Source organism: Vulpes vulpes, chromosome 7 (assembly GCF_048418805.1).
Source record: "Vulpes vulpes isolate BD-2025 chromosome 7, VulVul3, whole genome shotgun sequence".
Classification (NCBI taxonomy): domain Eukaryota; kingdom Metazoa; phylum Chordata; class Mammalia; order Carnivora; family Canidae; genus Vulpes; species Vulpes vulpes.
The window spans coordinates 79,376,142-79,400,523 of record NC_132786.1 but is presented as its reverse complement, the minus strand read 5'-3'; the positions used below and the strand labels follow the sequence as shown (position 1 = coordinate 79,400,523).

Sequence of the window (24,382 nt, the reverse complement as noted above, 5' to 3'; positions counted from 1 at the left end):
TTTTTTTTAAACAATAAAACTATATTTGAGAATTGGCATTTTCTCCACAAATATGGCTGGCCCAAAATGTAGTATGTTAGTTAACTGCTCAATAACTGAACTGAATCAAATGTTTATCATGGAAGCGTCTCTCACAAAGCCCATGTACCATTAAGCCCTTGTGCTATTTGTGCCCTGCCATCTTAAATATTCTACAAGAAGCAAAGTTTATACACATACCTGTACCACATACAAAAAGTATTTTGACAAACTACATGTATTTAGGAGGAGTCACATAATTTGATATCATTTTTAACTGCTTAAAAGTTATAACCCATTTTTCCAAAATCTAGGAATGATGCAAATCAGCATTTTAAGTTCTTGAGGAACTTTAGAAAATATTTAAAATCTTTCCCACACATCAATCCAGTTAATTGCTAATAATGTCTATTTTAAAAGGAGCCTTCTACTGATGAATGAAAATAAATGGAACTCAGCACAATTATAACATATTAATTCCTCAGGTTAGGAGTTTTACAACAGAATTTGGTAATTATAGAATGAATCCTATTTTCTGCAGAAGAACAAAAAAAATCTGCTGGAATTCATTGATTTTTCTACCTTTTTCTCATGTTAATTTAAAATTAAATATTTAAGGTTAAATTAAGATTAAATATTTGACCTTTTTCTCATGTTAATTTAAATATTTGACCAAGAAAATATTTATATATGGAACCTAGATAAATCTTATTTTCTTAGCCAAGAAAAACCCTCAGTAATTTAAAAGAATAAAAATTTTTGAAAATCCTTCTACAGATCTATACTCCTTGTGCAAAAACTACTTTTGCTCTAAGCTGTTATCTGAGTAAAAACAATCCTTCATGCATAAGACAGTTCCACATAAAGAAGGGTTCCCAGATCTACTGATCCTTTCTTTTCTCCTTTGTGATTGCTTACAGAGTGAGATCCATTGCAGAATTTTTACATATGATTCACTCTATGTAGAATTCCAGAAGAGATTACGTTTCTTCTAAATAAGCTAGAAATTCCCCTTCAGTCTACACGGTACCTACTCTGCCCAAAGCAATCAAATCTTTTGTACTGGGTTATCAAATCTTCTTTTTCTATACATTACATCTCTATTAACAATTTTAAAGAAACTCTTCCACAGGAATATTTTAGCTTTCTTCAATGTGAATGTAGGTTTCATTTCCTAAAACATTCCAACTATTTATTTCTTCTACCAGTTTATTTTATTAAGCAGTTATAAAGCATGCAGAATTTTAACTGGTCTTATACATCTTAAGATCTTGGAACAAAAATATAACATCAAGGTTTCAAACATAAATATTATATTAACCCCACTTGTCCTATTATAAAATTCAGGCAAATATTAAATATACTTAATTTTGCAACCAAGCTCTAAATTATAAAGTCTAGATATAAATAATCATTCCAGGAATAAAAGGCAAAATCACAATATTCAAATATACGATTCACAGAGAAGCAATCTTTTTTTCACAGCAAGCTTAGCTTTGGTATATTTAAAATCTTAAAATATTCAACGCAGCATTTATAGTACCATTTTAACAACTGCTTTACTGAAGCATGACAGTAACCTTTTTCTTTGACTACCCAACATGACATAAAGCTCACCATTTAAAATATTATAAAATACTATGTATAGTTTCTTAAGCCATATAAGAGCAAGATTGAAAAACCCTAGGATTTCTACATAGGTTTAGGATTGTTATTTGTTTGGTTTAATTTTGGTTCAATTTCTGGCCTGATTTAACAAGTGGTTTTGAGCATATGGCATTTGGAAGCATAGTAATCAAAGAACAAAGGATACTATTTTTTAACATTCAAGAAAGAAGGAAGAAGTAATCAAACCTGCTGCAAAATAATGAAATGTTCTGACTAATGGAATAATGTGTGATGGAACAGGTAGAAATCTGAAAATGCGACAGAAAAGCAGACCTCTTCTTAGAACTAGATGCTGAGTTTGTGCTGACTCCGGGAGGAATGTCGCTATAAAAAGAGTCGCCATCTCCAGGCTTTTTTACATAATCTCCCTGGGGTAACTGTCTAAGGCATAATAAACATTTCAGAGTCAGAAAACAAGACACACACATGAACACAGACATATACAAATATTATTTTAGGAAAAAAGTGGTAGGGATAATGATCTACATGAATCAAATCTGTAACAACATGTAAGATTATTAATAAATGTGACAAGTTAAAGTCATTCTAACTTGTAGAGGTCAGAAATGCAATCACTGAAGTCTATACAGTCTGGATGAATAAAGCCTTGCTTCAGGGGAAAAATATGGAAAGATGAGGTTTTTCATTGTAACTTTATTATACTTGGAGATGTTGACGGAAGTTTTGACTTAAAAAAAAATGGTGCTGAAGGAGACATGTTGGGACAAACAGTCCTTGCCCCAAATAAGGCATAATTCTTTCACTGTGGCTGGCCAATAAACTATTTATGAATTCTAACCATTATATAATGTAACCTTAAGACCAATTAAGTCTTAAAATAACTGATTTCTAAGCAATTTTCTATAAGTTAATCCAAATAAATTCTTATTGGAGTAATCTGTTCAATTTGCAGCTTCATTGTTCATTTAGGAGAAATATGAAGCTGAAAGAGAGTCAAACACCAAGCAAAAATGTAATTCTACAACTGCACAGAAGAATATGTAAAGGGAGATCATTTGGCACAAGGAAGAAGGGGTTGAAATAAAACCTGAATTCTTGTTGAGACTATAGGAGGACAGTTGCTGGGTGACCTCAGTTCTCTATCTCCACAGTAGAAGGAACACCACGAAGGATGATCTGTTTAATCTGTACTATTACTGACCCCATGGGCTCTGATTTTGAATTGGCGAAGATCGCAACAGATTTTTATCACTTTCCCTAAGGAAGGAGTGTAGAAAACTCAGTGATGGACCACCATGTCAACCTCAATAGCTAATCTGATCATATGCCAATGCCTCGCCCCCAAAAAGCCACCTGCATCCAAAATTTGATTCAGTTCCATTCGGTACTGTTGTGGGAGGTGCCACAAACCGGTGCTGGATTGAGAATTTTAAACAAATTTATACTTCAATAGGCCTCTAACAAAGGCCAAATTTGCTAATCCTTTTTCTACTTAGTTTTTCCTTAGTTTCCATGCTTACCTTGGTTACTTGCTGATGCTAAATTCTATCTTAAAAAATGCCACTTTCAGATGTTTGTTTCCTTGTACCAGTTTCCATTCTGTTTGAAATGTTAATACTTGGTCATTCCTTCTTTTGAATGACTCAATACCTCTTTCATATTATTTCAATCCTATGTAATTACACATAGCCCCAAATCTAAAAAAAATTTTTCAACTCACTGAAGCACATATATTAATTTGTGTGATCCTCCCCTTTGAAGAAAGTCAAATTTCTCGTTTGATCTATAAGACTAATTTTACCTAGAACCCTATGATATGTATTCTTTCAAAATATTTTTAAACCCTTAAGTGGCTTCCGCTCATAACTAACTTTTTTCTTTTTCCCAGTATATTATGAAATATTAATTTTATATAAAAAATAATACAATTTCCCCAAATTCATAGTGTTAATACAGGACAAATCATATATATTGTTATGGAAGAGATCTTTAATCTCTGGAATCACATTTCCTGCCTTGCCTCCCATGAGTCCAATATTCTGTCAATGCTTGAAAAACAAATGATCTCAAGAAACTCAGAGTTCCATATGTCATTTCAGGGAGGAAACTTTCCTTTCAGATCATGTTAATATTTATAAAAGAATGCCAAAGATGGGACACCTGGGTGGCTCAGCGGTTGGGCACATCTGCCTTTGGTTCAGGGCATGATCCCAGGATCTGGGATCGAGTCCCACATTGGGCTTCCTGTGAGAAGCCTGCTTCTCCCTCTGCCTAGGTCTCTGCCTCTCTCTGTGTCTCTCATGAACAAATAAATAAACCTTTAAAAAAAATAAAAAGAATGCCAAAGAATATCTCATCAATATCACATTTCCAACAATATAATCTATGGTTAACAATTCCTTTCTCATCATTACCTTTAATGATAATCTGTGTAAACTGATGAGATATGCCTCACTAAATTCAAATTAAATAAAGACAAGTGCCAACTACACTTGACCTTTCTATTAATCTGTCTCCCAAATTACCTTCTCTTTATGTGGTTCTGGCATTCGTGTATTTACCAAAGGCTCACTTGGCTGATGCTGCAGGCTTAAATGGACTACCTCTCATGATGGATGGGCCTAGTTTTGTTGTTGGTTTTGTTTTTTTAAAACTATGAACATTTTACCATTCCTTCAGTGTAATTTCTCTGCAGTGCATGATCATCTTTTACACAATGCACAAAAATCCTAAATGGTAAACATAATATAAACTGTGGGCTTCAGTCAAGGGGTTGGAAGGGAGTTCAAATTCAATGAGCTTCTGGGGCATGGCTTTATTTTTATCATGATGGGCAGATTAGATTCTTAGCTATCGTTAGTTAGACTCTAAAATACAGAAACTAGTTTGCATTCTCCTTAAAATTCCATAAGGAATGCATTTAACTTTCTTCACATAGTAAATAAATAAAAATATCAATGACAGATTAAGAATTTTGTTAAAGATCTCTTAAGAATAATTATTTGACATTCTTCACTGTCCAGAAATGTACCTCTTTTTCAATATCCATTGCAGATTATAATGAAGTTATTTCTTCTTGTTTAACCTTTAGTGAAGATAAAGACTATCAGGTCCCCATGATCAATAAAATAACATTTCATCATTGGTTATATAAGATCATAAATGACTGATTCTTTAAAGTTTTTTTAATTGAATTTATTTTTCTAGTCTTTATGGCTTTCTTCTTAAATTTTGCTTGTTTCATGGAATTTTGAATCAAGAAGTGATCACTACATTAGGTGGCCTGACTGGTGCCAAGTTTTGTCATGGGATCATTACCTCATATTTCTGACATTATATGCAAATATTGTAGACACGCACATGAATTTTTGTAAATAATGACCAAAAGATAATAAAAAGTTATTTAACTTAATTCTTTTTCCTCAGAAAGGAACTCTGTTATGATGGAAATCTGGTCTTTCCTTAAAGGGTCCAATGAATATTAACATAAATTAATATTTTATATTATATATTACATTTATACTTACATAAATATATATATTTAACTTTAATCCTTACACAGACTTAAAATGAGAATAAAATGAAAAAAAATATGTCTTAACCTTAATGCTAAAGGAGGCATTTCTCCAATGCTTTGCTGGTGTCTGTCTGATATTAGAATTATTTACTGTTTTAAGAATATTGTGTAATGTGTACCAAGTCACACTGACAGATGCATGAATATCACTTAAATAATAATATAAAAACAAACTAACATAGTTTTGAAAAAAAGGAGGGAGGGAGGTTCACAAGCAGAAAATAGACTGGCTAAAACAGGTGAGAGAGAAAAGAAATGGGAAAGTGGGTTTCTGCTTAAGGTAGAGATAGGAAGATATGATCTTATTTATTCTATTTCACATTAATCATAATGTATGTTCATTTCAGACAAAAAATATTTCAGCTGAATATGGATGTTTTATAAATCCAAGGTCAAATTAATGTTTTCTTACTCTATTGCTACTTGCAAACCTATCTGAAAACTAAAGCTCAAACTTGTAAGTAAATCTTGTTACAAAGTATACAGCAGTTCAGGTGCCTGGCTGGCTCAGTTGGTGAAGCATGAGACTCCTGATCTTGGGTTGTAAGCTGCAGCCCCATGTTGGGTATACAGATTGCTTAAAAATAAAATCTAAAAAAAAAAACCAAACATACAGAGTATACAGCTGCTAGATCCTAAAGCAATTATGCTAAAATATAAATGATACCATCAACTGAAAAAAAAAAATGAAAGTCTTCTTCCCTGAAGATTCTAAAGAAAAAGATCAATATCCATCCTTTCTAGTAACTACATGATTAATAAAAACTCTCCATGGTTCCTATGTTACATGGTTCAATGCTTCATAAGGTACCACTGGAAGATATAAAGTGATACCATTCAAAAAAAAAAAAAAGTGATACCATTCATGCATGGGGTACTGCCTCTACTGTGCCCAGAATAGGACTTCTCTTTTTATCAAGCACTTTGTAAACAAAAAGAAAACAAAACAAGTGGTTTGCTTCTTGTCTTCTTGCAGACTTGCAATTAAACCTATCATGCCAGGTTATCAAGCTCCTTCACAGAATTACTTGCCTGACTTCTCCAATAATTTGAAAGTTATACCTTTCAAGCATTTGAGCCATTATATCAGTAAGAATCTGATAACTGGCTACATGTTTAATACGGCCTTGCATTTAATATCAAAGAAAACCTTCCACCAGGTCCACCAATATGTGTGGGCCTCATTCATGTCAATGAATGCTTCCTTTCTCTTTGAGACCAAACACATCCACCTCCTTCATTTGAAGATTAGAGAAACACAGAGTCTTCAGAGACCACACACTAATAACTTCCCTTACTATGATGCTTTACAGATTACAAAGAGCTTTATCTGATTTTAAAGTTAAGTAATTTCCCAAGAAATCATATCCTAGCAAGTGATTTTCTGATTCCTTGTCACTTGGTCCTCCCACTATGGAACCTCAAAGGAAAACCTTTAAATTTAAAGATAAAGACAACTCAAAATTCTTATTTCTATTCGTAGCATCCTTTGGAACTGAACACATCTCTATCTGAACATCTGAAAATACTTTTATTAAGACTATAGATTTCTGAATGCATGCTTTGGTCCATTGGCCTTACCACCTGCTGTATAACCGATATATATTCTTAAAAAGGAAAATCCTTCAGAACTTTATACGTTCACAGGGCATCTGGGTGGCTCAGTTGGTTAAGCATCTGTCTTCAGCTCATGTTCCCAGGGACTTGGAATGGAGTCCTGCATGGGGCTCCCTGCTTAGTGAGGAGCTCGCTTCTCCCCCTCTCTCTGCCATTCCCCAGCTTGTACTCCTCTGACTCTTCCTATCTCTCTGTCAAATAAATAAAATCTTAAAAAAAAAGAAATTTATACATGATTTGCTGATCTAAAGTCCATTATTTGCTACTTCTCCGTTTTGAAAATTATTATACAAGTATAAGATTCATTAGCTATGGACAAGGGCAAAAATAAATAAATACTGTAATGAAATATATCAAAATACATAAATCTGTCGAAGACGTGACTCTCTCAAAATATGAACTAGATTCCAAAAGAGTAACCAGATTGATAAAATGATGATACAGTAATATCAAGAGGCATGAAATTATATCAGACACATAAAGGAAACAACGCAAAAATGTTCTCAACTGTACCTATGCAGATATTGAGTTAAAATAAGAAGTTGGTACACAGTTTAACATATTAATAATTTTTTATAGTACTCCAGGTGAGAATGTGTCTTAGAGCACTGTTATAGGTTTGCTTATGTTACACATGTGACATTTCACTTTCCTTTTTATATGTCAGAAATATTAAATTACCTTATAGCCTTAGTTGCTATGGCAATGGCTGAGTCGTCAATATTTGATCTTATTAGTCTAATTTTATTTTTCATTGGAGAAAGCCACCAAACTTAGATTTTTGATATAACCGATCAAATTCTACCCAAGAGAAAACTTACATGATTCCAGCTCTTCTCCAGTGGTTCTAAACACAAGAGTTTTAAACACATCAAAAAGAAATCTAGTTTTTTTTAAAACGTAACTAATTTTGTCTCAGATTTATTTTTTCCATTAATGACAAGTTATTTAGTTTCCCCAGAGCTAGATGAATATTTTCTAATATCTATGTTAACTGTCTAAGATTTCAGTTAGTTCCCTATGAGCACATTTAGAGAGACTGAATGCCTAAAGTCTTACAGGGATTTTTTTTTTTTTTTTTTTTTTTTTTTTTTTTTTTTTAGGGATTTTTAAATTACAACATGGAATGAAACAGAAGAATAAAGTTCAAAATTTTAATTTGTGAAAAAATGAAAGCTGGTTGGGGCCTAAAAAACTGTTATGTTTATTAAATTTTATTCTCAATCTGCCTGACATTTAACGGAACAGTGGGGAAAGTTAAGTGCGTATGAATCTGCACAGATATCTTGAGAACAAAACTAGTACTCTATGAGGTGCAAGATCTGGTCTTCCAGGATATTTTAATGTTTTGTGTCAGTAGCTAAGAGCATTAATAATTGTTTAAATGTGAAAAGTGTAGGGAATATCTCAATATGGGCGTTTTTATAAATCCACATGAATGCTCTGTATATCTTTTTATGCTGTTAAACATAGATTTTAATGTTATTATGAAGAGGGTGTCTGATTTCATGGGCTTTTTATTTAAAAAAAAATAAGTACACCAGACAACCTGAGATTCCAATAATGCAAATTATTTCCTTACCTATGCAATTACCTAATCAGTACAAAAATATTTTCTTATGCAGAGGTAAATAGGTCCATTAAATACCAGGACATTCTCCTCATCCCAACACTGTGCCCATATACATTTTATCATTTATGAGTGGAAGTTATTAATATAACAGCAACAAAAAATAAATTCCTTCAGAAAGTACTAGGCAATAAGATTGCTCAAAAGATGAAGAAAAGCCAATTATATAAACATGAGTGATTCCCTAACATAGAGGAAGTTTGTTTTAGATGGGGAAAAAACTCATTTCCATTTATATTACCATAAAAGTAACACAAGTAACTTCTATTATTATGGTATTGTTGGATGAAAGAACCATTAAAATTAAATAATGATATGTCTATGTTAAAATGCTACATCCCACAGCACCATTATTAAAATTATCCTTTCAAGGTCATGAGAAACAAGGTTGCTATATGATCACTACAGCAGAGTAACAAAGTCAGCATGATTTATAATTGCATGTATGAATTCCAAGGATGCTAGTAGGATTTAAACCTTTCAGTTATGTGTTCAGATTATTCTCATCACATACCTCTGTTCTCGATAATTTCTTTTCATGGACAAGAAGAAAAGGGAAAAAAAGAAGAATTAGTTACCTATAGAAGTATATTCAGAGAGAGCAGTAAACATGAAAGCTCTAGCATTCGCTGAAAGGTCTCCACTAGAGGATTGTGAATTGTAAAACTAAAATGTGGAATACAAACACAGTCACACACACATACACATACACACACACACACACACACACACACCTCTTTCTCTCCTTCATCTTTGTAAGTGATACCAAAGGGTTAGTGACAATATTTTCAAATAACTATTTTTAATAGCATAAATAAGCTTCAGTTACTTAAGAATATCTGTTTTTGCAATATCAATTGTACCATATTAAACCTTTAGTTAGTAAAGTTCTAAAGTCAATTCTTATTCAAGTTACTTATATAAATTAACCCCTTTCATAGAAATAAAAATCATAATTCATTCCTTCTGGAATATATACCTCAAACTAAAGCTCTTCCTAAGAATTTCAAATAGGAAGATATGATTGGACACTAGAACATCTTATTTCATCATGGATGATATAGTAGAGAATTAATTCACAACTCTTAGGGACCTTGTAAGTTATCACTACTTCCTGAAATTTTACACTGGAAATACTTCATTCAAAGTTTAGTCTCTGTTTTCCATTTGGCCATACACCAAAACAAAACTACATGAGTTTTAAAACAAACTGCTATTAAACAAAAGTGTATTCTAGAGGGTGCAGTAGTAAGGCATCAGTGACTTTTAACTTACAACTCAAAAGGCTTCATTTTTAATTTTCTATCATGACCTAGGTAAGTGTGAATATTTCGAAGACATGTTAGAAAGGTCCAGTAACTTAGTGGGCTTCCTTCCCAGATCGAGGATGTTTCCATATCGATATTATTTGTACTTACCCTGTAAGTATCTTGATTTAATGATGAGCTCATGAGAGTGAAAGTGCCAATTTGTAACTTAACATCTTTCATACTTGAAACCATAAGGCGGGGGAGGGAATAAGCCTCAGAATCTTTCTATTCAGTATGTTTTACTTTTTACTCCCTCAGTCTGATTACCCGACTGGTCCATCAGGTCCAAATAAGTATTCCTCACTCCCTATTCCTGCCATTCCCTTAGTCCAAGGCTTGGAGAAGGGGTAGAAAGCTTAAAAGGAAAGATTAAGGAGGAAATGAATTCTCAGCTCCTAAATCCATTTTTGAATTTCAAATAGAACATGAAATTCATGAATTTAATTCCTGTAATAAAACTTCTACATTCTCATTCTATTCTTAAACATATTCTGAATAAGTTTAGTAGCATTAAAACTTCCATCATTTAGGTTCAAATTATTTACAAAGAGGATACTGTATGAATACAATTTTTGTCTTTTTCCTTAATGAATATGCAGAGTACATATATTCAGAAATGAAAAAAATAGTGAAATCTTAAAAGAATTTCATAAAAATAAGAAATAAGTACAGAAAGAAGTACTTAAATTCTACTTAAAACAAATGGACACAGGTAATATATTATTAGCAAGAGAAGTTTAGATTTCATATTTTCTGAAATGTAATTTTTTCCAAGATTACAAAAACATGAAATACCAATTTGCATCAGCAGGTAGTAGAAAATCACACAAAACAAAACTAATAATTTTGCCTTCCTTTTTTCATATGACCAATGAAACCACTGAGCTACTTCAAAAGAGCAAAGCTTGTGATGGCAATTACCACACAGATCTTAAATCAGGGAAGTCAAGGAAATAGTGTGACTCCAAGATGGGGCTAATTCACCTGAGGTATGAAGCAAGATCAAATGATAAATATTCAGAAAAGCCTTTCTTTCAGACATTTAATTTTATAACTCCAAATGTTTTGATGAAATTGACTCATGCAAATAGAAATATACAATATAGTTAATGGCCTATACATCAAAGAGGCCCCTAGGTATTGAGCATCTATGAGCTGGTACAGGATGAAGTACTCATTTAATCAAGACAAAGCTTTCCTACTGTGCTGTGCCTTCCTTTGCTGTCTGATGCTGTAGTTACTATGTTATGCTAAACTTTCCTGTCTATGCTGTCTGTGTTATTTGTTAATATAGCTTTCCAGAAACACCATTGGATATTTTAATGCTTTCAGCATACAAAATTTATCTTGACAGTAAGCTAACTGCTCTCTCTTTTCTGCCAAAGAAACTCTTTCAGGGTTTTGACTTCACAACAAGCAACAGCCATATATACTTTCAAAGAAATTTCCTTCAATTGAGTTGGTTTAAGACCATGTCAGGTAATAATAATAATAATAACAACAACAACAACAACAACAACAACATCATATAATTATATAGTGCCTAGTCTATAGAAAGGTGTTGGTGTAATTTGAAGCCTAAAATATTCTAATTCTCTATTCTTTCAGTGAAGTAAGTCTGGCCCATAGTGGGGGGGGGGGGGGGGATGCTATAAAATGGGGTAATAGCCAGAATTTCTAGAAAAAATTGCAGGACCTTCAAATGGAAAGAAACACCCAGGCCTAGGAGTACTGACACATCGTTATCAGAGATCAGCAGAACAATGATTTTAAGTTGAAATGTTAAACAGAACTTAATGTTCAACATATTTAAGTTTCAATTTATTAAACTTACATAAAATATTTGGATACTAAGGAAAATTTTTTACATTATAAGATTGAAGTACTTTAAAAGGAAACCAAACATATTAAATATATAAGTTTGGAACGTTTGAAGTCATCTACTTAGCTAAAATGTTCAAGGGGATTCAGTATTTAAATGTTACATAATTTGTAACTTTTTAAAATTCATAAATAAGAATCAAAAACTGATACACTGAATTTGAAGCTTAAGAGTTACATATTAAAAGTTGTAACTTACAGTTGATTCCTAATTTGAACAAATTAAATCTATGAACAGTATTTTCTTCACACACAAACACCCAATATTTAACCAATAATAGTGCCTCCCTCATACTGAGTGTGAAGATAAAGAAGTTTTGCCTCTGGCACGATGTAGGGCCACAGTTAGTAGTCACAGATATGCCTCTGCTGTTCTTATTGATAACTGATGTTATCACTGCTGTTGTTACTAAAACATCATGCTCCCTACATGACTGCCTTGCCTAGATTTCTGGGTATGGGTTTAAGTGACAAGAGCCTGTGTCACTAAAGAGCAAATCCACACAGCCTAGTGTAAGATTTAGACTGATTTTACCTCACATAATGGTCTTAAAACAATATAACAGAAGGGAGTTATCTTTTAGAATTGAAGGGAATTATCTCAAAATCTAAGAAAATAAAAAATTATTATTACCTCTAATCATGCCAAGAATAATCACTGGTTGCATGTTGAACCAGACTGATTTTTACCGCAGATATATTTATCCAACAACACAAAACTTTCCAGGTGCTTAATTCATTTAGACAAAATGTCTTAAAGTTTTCAAGTTTATTTCAATAGTAATAATATTGAGACGTTTCACTTACTTATAACCCCATGCAGTTATTCCTAATATGAGGGCCAGCACTAAAATGGTGCCAGCGATTATGCCTATTATGATATTGGTACCAGCAACACCTACAAGAAAAAAAAGAAAAGAAAAGAAAACAATGGCGATCAGTGTGTATTACTGAAATTTTGACATAAAATTCCTTTAGGAATTTTATTCTCCATATTTGTACTCCTCACACTCGCAAAATTATTTGTCTTACGAAGTGGGTATTTTTTCCCTTTAAGTCTTAATTTTAGAGAATACTTTTTTATTTAATTTTTTGAGCTTATAACTGACATAAAGTTGTATAAGTTTCAGGTGTACAGCATAATGATTTGACATTCATACACGCTGTGCGGTAAAAAAAAAAGTGGGTGTTTTCTAAAGGAACAAAAAATCAACCATTACTTAGCAATCCCCATCAATTGTTTGTTTACATAAATATTTGTTTACATTCCCTTTTCATTCTTGTCCCAGTGCATGGTGCACAGTTTTATTTTCCATGTAATTTTCTGAAAAATAACATGAGGTCACTGGACTACAAGAAGGAGTAAAGATAAAAAGCAAAAAGATAAAAACACTACTATATTGCCATAGCACTCTTTGGACAGGAACCTGTAGAAACCCATGTTCCTTTTGACCCTGACCTCTTCCTCGAGAATTCCAGAAATGTGACTGACACTAACACTCCATCTTGACAACTAATGCAAAGTCCTTATCACTCTCAGTTGTATGGGTGATATTTTGTCTCTCAAATGCAAGCTCATAAAGAGAGAAAATGTGCCTCTCAATTTATTCAATCAGTGCTCAGGTGATAGAGAATACAGGCACTGGGCCTCTAGTTCCCAGTCTTGGTAATGGTGGCTAGGGCATTGTAGAAAAGGGAAAACCAAAAGAAAAGACAGCATGTGGTGAGCAGGAGTTGGGGCTGGTCAGGCCCAAGGGTGAGGCGGCCTTAGGCTGGCAGAGGGCCAAGGCAAGCCTGGCACTTGGATTCAGAAATGGCAGCGTGGTGTCAGTATCTGCTGTCAGAAAGGGCAAGATGCAATCTTTAGGGAGATCCTAGCAGTGTCAGCAGCCCAGGAAGTCGAAGGTTTGGTCAAAAAGCTCAAGTGAGGGCTCAAGAGCAGAAAAGGCAGATCAGAGGCCTGGCTGCTTTGCTGATAATGATTTACACCAGATGTTTAAATCACCCATATCTATTTCACTCAGAGCATCTCAGATCTTTCTTTGTCTGCTGCACTCCTGAAGCATCTTTTTGGATGCCAACAATCCGTAATCATGGGCAACTAGACAGACTGCAAATCCCCATGACAGAAGCAGCAGCCTCCCAGTCTGGGAGCCCTAAGCATGGCAGGGCACCTGAGGAAGCTGGAGGACTCCACCCTGCGCACATCCTCCATGGGATGGGTGGATGCAGATGCCAGAGGACCCACTGGCTCATTGGGTTTTCCTACTCTAAGGCCAAACATAGCAGTCTTTTCTTCAGCAATTTTAACAGGGATCAGTAAACATGGATGCTTAGCCTGGTTATTTCTAAGTAACATTATGACTTTCGACAAGTCACTTAAATCTAATGGACCTGAAAAGCCTCAACTTTGCGTATTAGCTGCTGAAAAAAGCTTCACACTACCTTTGCTAAAACTGAAGATACCATAATCTTCATCATTCTTTGACCTCCCCTGATAAAGTCATCTTGGCTCAGATTCTTAGCCTGTTTGGATGATTACAATGAACATACTTCTTTTTTTCTCACCCTTTGGAAGTGAATGGACTTCAGGATTTGATCATAATTTAATGCAGAATAGTCAATCATGAAAAATGATAAAACAGTTTAAAAGGGGACATCTACCTCTAAGGCATGTGTTCTTTCAACTATCTGCATTTAATTTCTACTTCTCCATTTGGGCCACTCTAGCTTTTACATCTGCACCTGTTTATTATCCATGTCCTTAATACCCCCTTCCAGGCACCTTGGTCAGGTTACTACTTCTAGAATTACCCACAGTTCAGTCTACAGAACTGGGGTTGAATAGAAATGAGATTCTATAACAAAAAATACTAAAGCCAACAAGATATTCAAAATTAATTCTTCAGGAGCACTTGGGTAGCTCAGATGGTTAAGCTTCTGCCTTCAGCTCAGATCATGATCCCAGGGTCCAGGGATAGAGGTCCACATCGGGCTCCCTGTTCAATGGGAAGCCTGCTTCTTCCTCTCCCTCTGTCCACTGCCCTCCCCCCCTGCTCATGCTGTCTCTCACATTTCTCTATCTCTCTCAAATAAATAAAATCTTTAAAAAATAAATCTGGTCAATTGTTTTTTTCTATTTATTCAATCCCCAAATAAAAAAATTCTCCCCTTAAGTTCAGAGTTAAGAAATAGGACTATTTTCTTCATTTAAAAGAAATGGTTTTTTGTCACCCCCCTCCCCAAAAATTGAAAAATCTCAGTCTGATGTAGAACAAGATAAAGCTAAATCACTAGACTAAGTTATATTTAATATTACACATGATTACAATAAAATGGAAAATATCAATTTCATACTGAGGATCCCAGTTGTAGATCATATTTGAACTATAAATATGATAAAAATAAATAAGTAAATAAGTAAATAAAAATGATCTGAATGAAACAATCTAAAGAGTTCTCTTTCATTATGTGTAAAAACTATGTAACGGCACCAAATCAAGTACCTACCATTGCCAGAAAGAGTTATACCAGTCTTTGCATCATCATTGTGAGGGAAGTAAGTGCTACAGTCTGCACCTATCCAGTGTCTGTTACAAACACACTTCAGCTCATTACTGCAAATCTGAAATCCAAAATTAATCAAGAGTACAGGTCAACTCTTTGGTATAGAGGCATGAAAATTAAGCACTGATTTCTAACTGTTATATGGCTAGAATTTGATGGTGCTGAAAAATTATTAGTACTTTCTTCTTCATACCAATTACCTGATTTCCTACGCAAGTACCTAAAATAACATTTTCTAGAGATCAGCAGTTAGACCCGAAGGGAATAATGAATTTTAACAGGTGGAAACAATTCATAGTCTAAAAAGAAATCAATGAAATTATTGTTTTGAATTGCATTAACTTTATAGGAGAAAGAGTTTTAAAAGTAGGCAGAAATACAATCATTTGCCAATTATCCAATATAAAATTTTCTTTCTTCCAAAGAAAGGGTCTTTATACCAAAATTGTATTCATCTTTCAGGAAGCAGATAAGATAAAGAGAAATCCAAGGAAGAAAAGGGAAAGTCTCTTACAGTGGTCTAAGAAGAAAGTTTCACAAAGTTATAGCCCTGGCACCTCAACCCAAGCTTTAGAGATGAGCGACCTCCACATCATGGAAACCACAAACCCCTCAAACAAAATGTAAGGAAAAAATTTCACATAAAATGGCAATTTTTTAAAATTATAAGACAATAATCTATAGTCACTTATACATCCAGGAAACAGAATCTACACCTAGATCTTATATTTCAAAACAACTTTGAATGGAATGGGAAATAGAAAAGAATCCAATTAGGTTTAAGATCAGAAAAGTTCTTCAGGAGGTAAGTTTTCACTGGATCACTTTCTGTCTTTGCTCTGATCTAGTGCACAAGAAGATAACATACAGCCACATCTAAACATAACTATAAAATATGATAAGAAACTGCAGATTTCAAATTAATTCAATTATCAAATTTCTGCAGATTGACAGATATGCAGGCAGAAAGAGGTTTAGATTTAAAGTCAAAAGGCCAGTGTGTGACTGCCAATTTCATTCCTATCTTATTAATGGACTTTAACCAGGTCAACTGGCTTCTCCAAATATCAGTTTCCACACCATACAACAGTGACAGAGTGACAAGAACAGTGACTCCAGTGTACAGTGATTACAACACAGTCTAGCAAACATTTATTCAACATGCACTATGCCTCAGGCATTGTTTTAATTACATATAAGTTACAAGTATTAATTCACTCATTCTTCATAACAATCATGTAAGGCAGGCAATATTATTATTATTTTCACTTTATAGGGGAATAAACTGAATCACACACAGGCTAAATAAGTTGCCAAATCTCACCCAGTTAGTAAGAAATGGAGATGGGATTCAAACTCAGACTGTCTGATCCCAAGCCCATACTCCTAACTACATAATGTAGAGTACATAGAGTATCTACTGTATCCTCATTTTAATTTTTGTTGTATATATAGTTACTGTGAGTTAAAAATACATAGGATATAATATCTCTGTATGATGCATAATTATTGCAAATGATTTGGATAATATTTGCCTCCTGAATTACTTGTGTCTATCACTTTTATTCATTTGCTAAACAAATGGTTTATTAACAAAACTGTTTGATCTCTGTGTTATATATTCAGAATCTCTAGATGAAGAAAGAAGACATTGTTATCATTAGCATGAATGATCAAGTTTTTGTTGCATTCCCCCCAAAAGCATTACCCCTTAATATCTTTCACTTATTCAAGAAACTGCTAAGTCCTTTACAGGAGCAGAACTACTTACCATGTGCCTTCTCTATTTTCATTGCCTTAAGAATTTGTATCCTTTGCCAAAGAGTTACTATTGATAAGACCCCCCCTAGAAAATTCTTGGCATATTCCTAGAGGATCTACATGCAATGACCAGGATTAAAGGTTTACAATTTCAGAACAGGATCCTTTACCTCAACTGGATAATATGACCAGTTCAAGCAAAGAATCTAATTAGGGTAAAAAAAATCATAGTGCATGCCCAAAGGAAAAAGAAGCAAAGATGATTTTATTAGTATAGGAATTCCTAACTGAAAATGACCGAACTGTGATCACTATTAGAGCATGGTTAGCTAATTTATAAACTCACTTATATAGGACATTATCAGATATATCACTGAAAAGAATAGAATTTAGTCCTTTAAACAATGCCATTTTTTTCTATTCATCTGTGATCAACATTTATTTCCCCGACTTATTCAGTTTTTACCTCTAGGAGTTATCCTCAACTAATACACACTTGGTGTGGCTACAGCAGGTATTTATGATATATTCTAATTGCTCAGTGACTGGACCATACCAGTTGTTAAATATTGTGGTCAATGCCCCTTTTTACACTTTTTTTACACTCTTTTACAATCCCTTTATAGGGAATCCCTGGGTGGCTTAGAGGTTAAGTGCCTGCCTTCGGCCCAGGGCATGATCTTGGGGCCCCGGGATCGAGTCCCACATCGGGCTCTCTGCATGGAGCCTGCTTCTCACTCAGCCTGTGTTGCTGCCTCTCTCTCTCTCTCTCTCTCTCTCTCTGCGCATCTTTCATGAATAAATAAATAACATCTTTTTAAAAAATCCCTTTATAGTTTATTAAAACTTCTCTCCCAGATCACTTGTAGAAAACTGGCATTATATTATATGAAATCACATTAACATAATAAGAAAGAAACAGAAGAATTTGGTTTGGAAGATTATACTTTTCCTTATTCCTAGGCTTGCACAGATTACACAACAGAAATATTCCAATGACTATGACCAAATTACTGTTTACGTGCCAGCTAGCAACATGAATAAGCATATTTTCCATTTTTACGAAATAAGCAGGTTAGGGTCATATCTACTTCTGTGATATGAAAGAATAGAGGAGTATCTCTATGGTAAGGTACTGAACACTTACTCCATTTCCTGAACAAACAGTGCCTTCTTTATTGCTTAAGCAAGTACTAAAGTTGAAGGAAGCTACCGGAAGACATCTGTGTTCTAAGCACATCATTTGGGGACCACAAGGAGTTCCATCTTCCACATAGCCAAGATCTACATCTTCTTCAAGCTTCACATGCCCACCACTAAAAACAGAGAACAAAAAGAAAAAAGGACTCAATTAATTCACATTCATTTTGAGAATCTGCTTAAAATCTAAAAAGTGGGGGTTCCTGGGTGGTTCAGTCGGTTAAGTGTCCAACTCTTGATTTCAGCTCAAGTCATGATCTCAGGGTCGTGAGATAGAGCCCTATATCTGGGCTGAGCATGGAGCCTGCTTGGGATTCTCACTCTCCCTCTGCTCCTACCCTCTGTTCAAGCATGCATGCTGTCTTTCTCTCACTAAAAGCAAAACAAAACAATACTAAAAAGTGGGCAATACTACTTTCTCTATTTTTCTATTTATTATCTAATAAAAACCAATAGCATAACCATTTTCAACCTCTAAATGGAGAAAGCAATTGAATCTTTTGATCTAATTCCTTTCAGAGACATTGACATATTTTAGTATTTAAACACAATTATTATAACGAGGGCCTAAATTGAAACAGCTTTATCACTTTGCCTTGGCTCATGTACAAGTCAAGTGAGCCATTATTACTAGCATTTGATTTGAATAAGTAGGTTTCAAGATTTCACACATGTTTCAAACATGGATGGAAAGTGGTTTGGGTTTATATTTTCCAAGAAGACTGCTAATTTAAAAATTATATTTGAGAGTGGCTAAATTATTATAACTTCACTATTCAATATAACAAGCCTACAAGTTATATAGGAATAAAAAAAGAATAGGGTTAAAATGTAAACTCATAATTAATTTATTCATATGGTACCATGTCAATGTCAGCACATCTCCTTTCTTATTTTTATCAAAATGAGACATGCATATAGTTTAAAGAGCCAAACAGACAAATTGGTTTTTAAAAATCCAATAAAGTGGTCCAGTGCCCTCTCCTCCATCATATATCCCTCCTTGGAGGAAACCACTGTCTACATTTAATTGATTCTTTTGTTATTTGTGTACATATCTTTAAATAATGAGTCTGTGTTACTATTTGTTATTTTTCCATCTCAGATACTATCAACTGACTTCCCTCAATGGAATCTAACAATTTATATCTTTCTCCTATCCTCCCACCATAAATTTTGTTTAATTAATAGTCAAATCAATAAAAATGCACATTTTTAGGACTATGTTAATGTTATTCAGTTGAGTGATACAGTATGCCATAATTAAATCTTTTCCTGTACTTTTCATTTCCCCTTATATTAGCAAGTCTCTTATTTGTTTGTTTTCTTTTTACCTTGTCATTCATACCTAAGAATTTGTCATTAATGCAAAACTAATCAAACTGCTGGCCCCAAAATCCTCAAGATATGTCTGAGCATCAATTCATCTTCCTGTAGAAATCTCTCCTGGAGTTATTAACTGGAGTGTGCCCTGCTCCTGTCTGATCTGGCTGCCCATTGTACCTTGTGCAGAACTGTAATGTCTGGGATTTCCCCTCACCAATCATTGCAGGATTGGCCTGACTCTTCATGGTGGGCATCTTCTTTCCTATATGCCCAACCTTTCCTTTTCTTAGTTTAGTCTTTCATTTTAGTGCAGCACAATTTCTAATACCTTCCTGAGAAAGGGTATCAGGGAGTACATTTATGGGGAAAACTGTATATCTAAAAGTTGTGTATATTTTCTACCTTCATACTTGATTGTTATTTTGCCTGGGTACAGAACTTAGTTCAGAAATCATGTTCTCCATTGTCTTCTGGCCCTCAGGGCTCCTTGAAAGATTTTAAGCCTGATCCTTTTTTTATTCCTCCCTGAAAACATTTAGGATTCTTTTCTTTGTCCTAAGATTCTGAAGTTGCATAATGATAGGCTTAGACGTACCTCTAATTTCATTCATTGTACCTGTACTTAGTGAGCCTCTCAATGTAGGAACTCAAGTCCATTCTTGGTAGACAATCTAAGTCACTCACTGATGATTTCTTCCCTGCTATTTTCCCTGTTCATCATTTCTCTTCGAACTTGGTGAGATTTTTCTCTATGTCTCACTCCTTTTGCTGTTTTTGCTCTACTTTCTGGGAGATCATTTCAACTACTGAGTTTAATTTCTACCTCTATATTTTTAATTTCCAACAGCATTTGTTTCTATGAATGTTCTTCATTTTTTTAAAAAAAATAGCACTGCATTCTTACTTCATGATAGATATTTCTCATAAATATCGACAGGTACCTTTTTTCTGGTTGTTTTTTATCTTTTTGTGTATGTGTGTGTATGCATGCATGTGTATCAGTGTCTTCCTTCACATGTCTGATAAACAGCTCATTTTGGGTTGAGAAATCAGATAAATGATAGGAAATTTTAGGGTTTTCTGGCTGAACATGGATGAGACCACTTACATACACTCTGATATCAATATTGCCAGTTGTCCTTCAGTATGGAAATCTGTTTTATTATGTGCAGAATGTAAAGCTCAAATCTTCCATGGGAGGGTGAGCAATCTCAGTTTAGGTGAGTCAGGAAGTCATCTGTTAGCAGACTTTCAACTATCTTCTTTATTTTAACCCTTCCCTGTCCCTGAAACCTTTACTCTGTTTCTCAGAAGCAGATCATGCTGCCAATTTTTGAGCCTTTGGGGAAGTGATTTGATGTACTATGTAGCTCTCCATTTTCTCTATTACTGACTCAGGAATTCAGATTTCTTAGTTTTGACAATCATTTGCCACACATCCATTTGGCTCTCCACACTCAAAAATTTTGTTACTGTTGTCTCTGCTCCCTTTTTTTTACCTGCCTGTAGATACACATGAATTCTAAAAAAACAAAACAAAACAAAACAAAAAACTCACTTAGTGTCATTTTAGTGGGATTTCAGAAGGGAGTAAAGGAAGATGCATATATTTAATCTGCTGATTTTACCCAGGCGCTCTGAGTCATTTTCACTGACAGGAATTAAATACAAACTAAGTCCTGTAAGATTTTCTTAACCCATTAAATATAACTCCAGCAAGCACAGTCAACTAATTCTTACCTTCTTTTCAACCTTTTTGTATCAGGATTTACGTGGTCACCCCTATGGGCTAGATTCAGTTTCACCTTGCTAACACTCATGGGAACAGAAAACCAAAGTAACCCTACGTGGCATTCCTTGGAGGTAAGATGATCAATGTTCTCACAGAACGGAGATAATTACCTGCAGTTTAATGTCCTTCCCTGCTGCACAACTAAAGTAGATGTGATTTCACCATCAAGTTCTCCAAGTCTGGGTATATTACCAATATTGGTGCACAATAGGTAACCACAAAGCACATCCCTGTGTTAAAAGACACCAATTATTTACTTCTTTCCCCAAAGAGAGAATAAACCATGTATAGTTAGAACAATAATCTTAGCTTATTTTAGGATTTTTTTAATCAACCATATTTTATTTGCTCAAATTATAAGTTAAATAAGCCTAAAACAGTCTACTTCCTCCTTTAAAAGTGTATTCTCTGAACATGTTATCCATATACCAAAATCCCAATTGTTTTCTAGCTTTTCCTTTACTGTCCGTTAGTTCAAGCATTTCTTTAAAAGAAATTATCCACCAAAAATACTTCTTTTAGATCAGAATCTCTTTCCCTAGAACACATTACTGGATATGCTAAAACATTTTTAAAGATATTTGACAAGTGAATAAATGACTGTTGGATGAGTACTGGAATACAGCTCTTTCTTCAAACTGTTTCCCCAGAATTAAAAATTTACATATATATATATTTTTTATATATATAGTATATAAAAAATATATATATACTAGATTCTATATATTAGATTTTCAGCCACATAGACTCATGATCCCTTTTTCAATATAATCCACTATTTCCTCAACTATCACATATAATTCTAATTTAACTTATGAAATATTTCCAGTGGTATTAAATATTGACATATTTTCTATATCTAGCATATTTTAATTACTAAAATACATAATAAAAAACACATATACTAATAAATATTTTGTCAAGAATGATTAGCAGACTATCAAAATAATATATGGAAATATCAAACTTCATCAGCTAGAGAAAAAATAAAAATTACTGGGCAAACTTCTCCATCTCACCGTTTGTTGCACTGTATCCACGTGTCTTTGTCTTTCCCACAGTTACCCTTCTCGGTGCCTTCAATATTGAGTTTCTCATAGCAGTATTTATCTGATGCCATTACCTCTGGAGCAGAACAGAGTTTTCCATCAGTGAGGGATACAACACAGGAGCAGCTCAAAATGCTTGTAATAAGGGAAAGTAGCCATTTAAGGGCTCTTCTTTGAGACAATGTGGCCAAGTCCAAAAACTGTGTCCATGGTTCTCAAGAGTTGTCCTTTATATCCATAACTCAGTTACATTCTTCATTGGAAATTTGGAAAACAAATCTATGTAGATCTTTGATGAGACTGAGGCTATAGGTTCCAAAAACAACACCCTCAGAATTTGGCCACTAATTAGGTGAAGATGTTACCAAATTGTTCCTGGAATAAATACTCCACATTTTAATCTCAGTGCAAATGTAAGACACAAATTTCTCACTTGGCAACTTTTATTAATCATAATGACAAGTTTATTAAAATAATGAGGCACTGTAACTAAAGATTCAAAAAAAAGTAGTATAACTTCCACCTTGTACACTAATTCTTAACAACTATCAAAAAAACAATTTAATTTCATTCTGGCTTTAGACAAGCTTGAATTCACACTAAATCTAGGACAGTCAAATAACATTTTAAGTTATGTCAGGTTCTTTATCAGGACTTTATCTTGGCTAAAGCCAGGGCTGGTTGATGGAACTGTCCCTAGAGTGAGAACAAAATGACTTTTGCAAACTAATCAAAGATAACTGTTTGTGTCTATTTAAAAAAAAAAATCACATTGGTAGTTTTTTTTTCTGTATTTGTGTATTTTCTCCCATTCCCCAGTTATTCAAAGAGGGCATATACTTGCCCTCTCAGAAAGAATATAGCCACTATTTGTGACAATTAAAGATTATCTTTATAGCTTACTTCTTACTACAAATTGTTTACTGAAAGAATTCAAAGCAAAAATTGCCTTCAAAGAAATATATGGAAGAGTATTTAAATACACATTTACACAGAGATACAATTTAAATAATATGTTTGATACAAATATTAGATATTTCCCTCTGAAAATCTGACAAACTTTGAAAGCAATAAAGCTATAATTTTTTTCTGACGTGGTACAGCTACCTCAGCAGAAGGTGACTTGTAATTAGGAAAGCCTAATTAAAGCCTAGACTTTAAGAGAGATAGTTTAGGAAGAAAAAGTAACTCTGGCCAAGCCAGGGTGCCCTATCCAGGGTCCATGCCCATCACATATGGTTGTACAGGTTTCGCTTAAGGACCTCAGCCGAGGAAACTGTGAATGGAACTGAAATCGAGGCTTGCTCTATTCCCCAGGCTGCACACCCTGGAGTGGACTTTATCTGCCCAGCAGCAAGGCACCTTCATTCTTGTCCAAAGGCACAACCAACTAGCCAACTATCTTCTCAAAGGAGATACTTTTCCCTAATGGCCATAACGGTGCCCCTAGTAAGACCTAAAGTGTCTTTGAGAATCCTCTGGTCATAAAGTGGTTGAAAATTTACTTCCAGCTCACATGTCCTTTGACCAATATTAAACTTTGAAAAGGGTCCAGGCACACTCTTTACTTACTTTGCCCCCAGATGTATTTGCATTGCCTATCCCTGGTTTTACATCTTCCTCCAAAGCAAATCCCCTAAAACGGAAAAGCATATCGATTAAAAATGCAATGTCTGCTTATGCTGGACCACTGAAAAAAGAAAATACAACTGGGAAAACTAGTAGGTGAGTATTATAAAACCTTTTGTCTTCAGAATTGATCACAAAACATTTAAATTGATTTTCCTATTTTGATAAGATTTAAGTATTTTCTTTCATGCTGGTACACATGAAAGATTTAGGTAAAGATGAAGTAACCTACCTGAATACCATCACATGAATATCCATCCATTTTATGAATATTGGGGGCACACTAGGAAATGAAAACAGAACTATGAACCAAGTGCACAGCAAAATATCTGGCTGAACTAATCCCTGTAATGTTTTCATTTTTTTGAAAATAAAAGTCTGATAATATGGCTAAGT

At 34.1% G+C, this 24,382-nt stretch overlaps 1 protein-coding gene across 25 annotated transcripts in view; it reads right to left on the bottom strand.

Annotated features, from left to right (window-relative positions):
* Positions 1–24,382, bottom strand: part of ADAM22 (ADAM metallopeptidase domain 22) — a 225,040-nt gene that overhangs the window by 21,316 nt on the left and 179,342 nt on the right. For 9 of the 25 annotated variants that reach the window (XR_012002653.1, XR_012002654.1, XM_072764193.1 and 6 more), the window contains exons 19-27: positions 24,219–24,269; positions 23,930–23,993; positions 22,328–22,433; positions 21,419–21,538; positions 18,138–18,306; positions 15,173–15,287; positions 12,470–12,560; positions 8,986–9,003; positions 1,873–2,067 (exon numbers count right to left, since the gene is read on the bottom strand). Coding sequence is in view for 22 of the 25 variants with exons in the window: in XM_072764193.1 (XP_072620294.1) it covers positions 1,873–2,067; positions 8,986–9,003; positions 12,470–12,560; positions 15,173–15,287; positions 18,138–18,306; positions 21,419–21,538; positions 22,328–22,433; positions 23,930–23,993; positions 24,219–24,269 (929 nt within the window). In the remaining 3 variants the exon portion in view is untranslated. The remainder of the gene's footprint in view (positions 1–1,872; positions 2,068–8,985; positions 9,004–12,469; positions 12,561–15,172; positions 15,288–18,137; positions 18,307–21,418; positions 21,539–22,327; positions 22,434–23,929; positions 23,994–24,218; positions 24,270–24,382) is intronic. The other 16 variants (XM_072764199.1, XM_072764203.1, XM_072764205.1 and 13 more) reach the window with 4 other exon arrangements.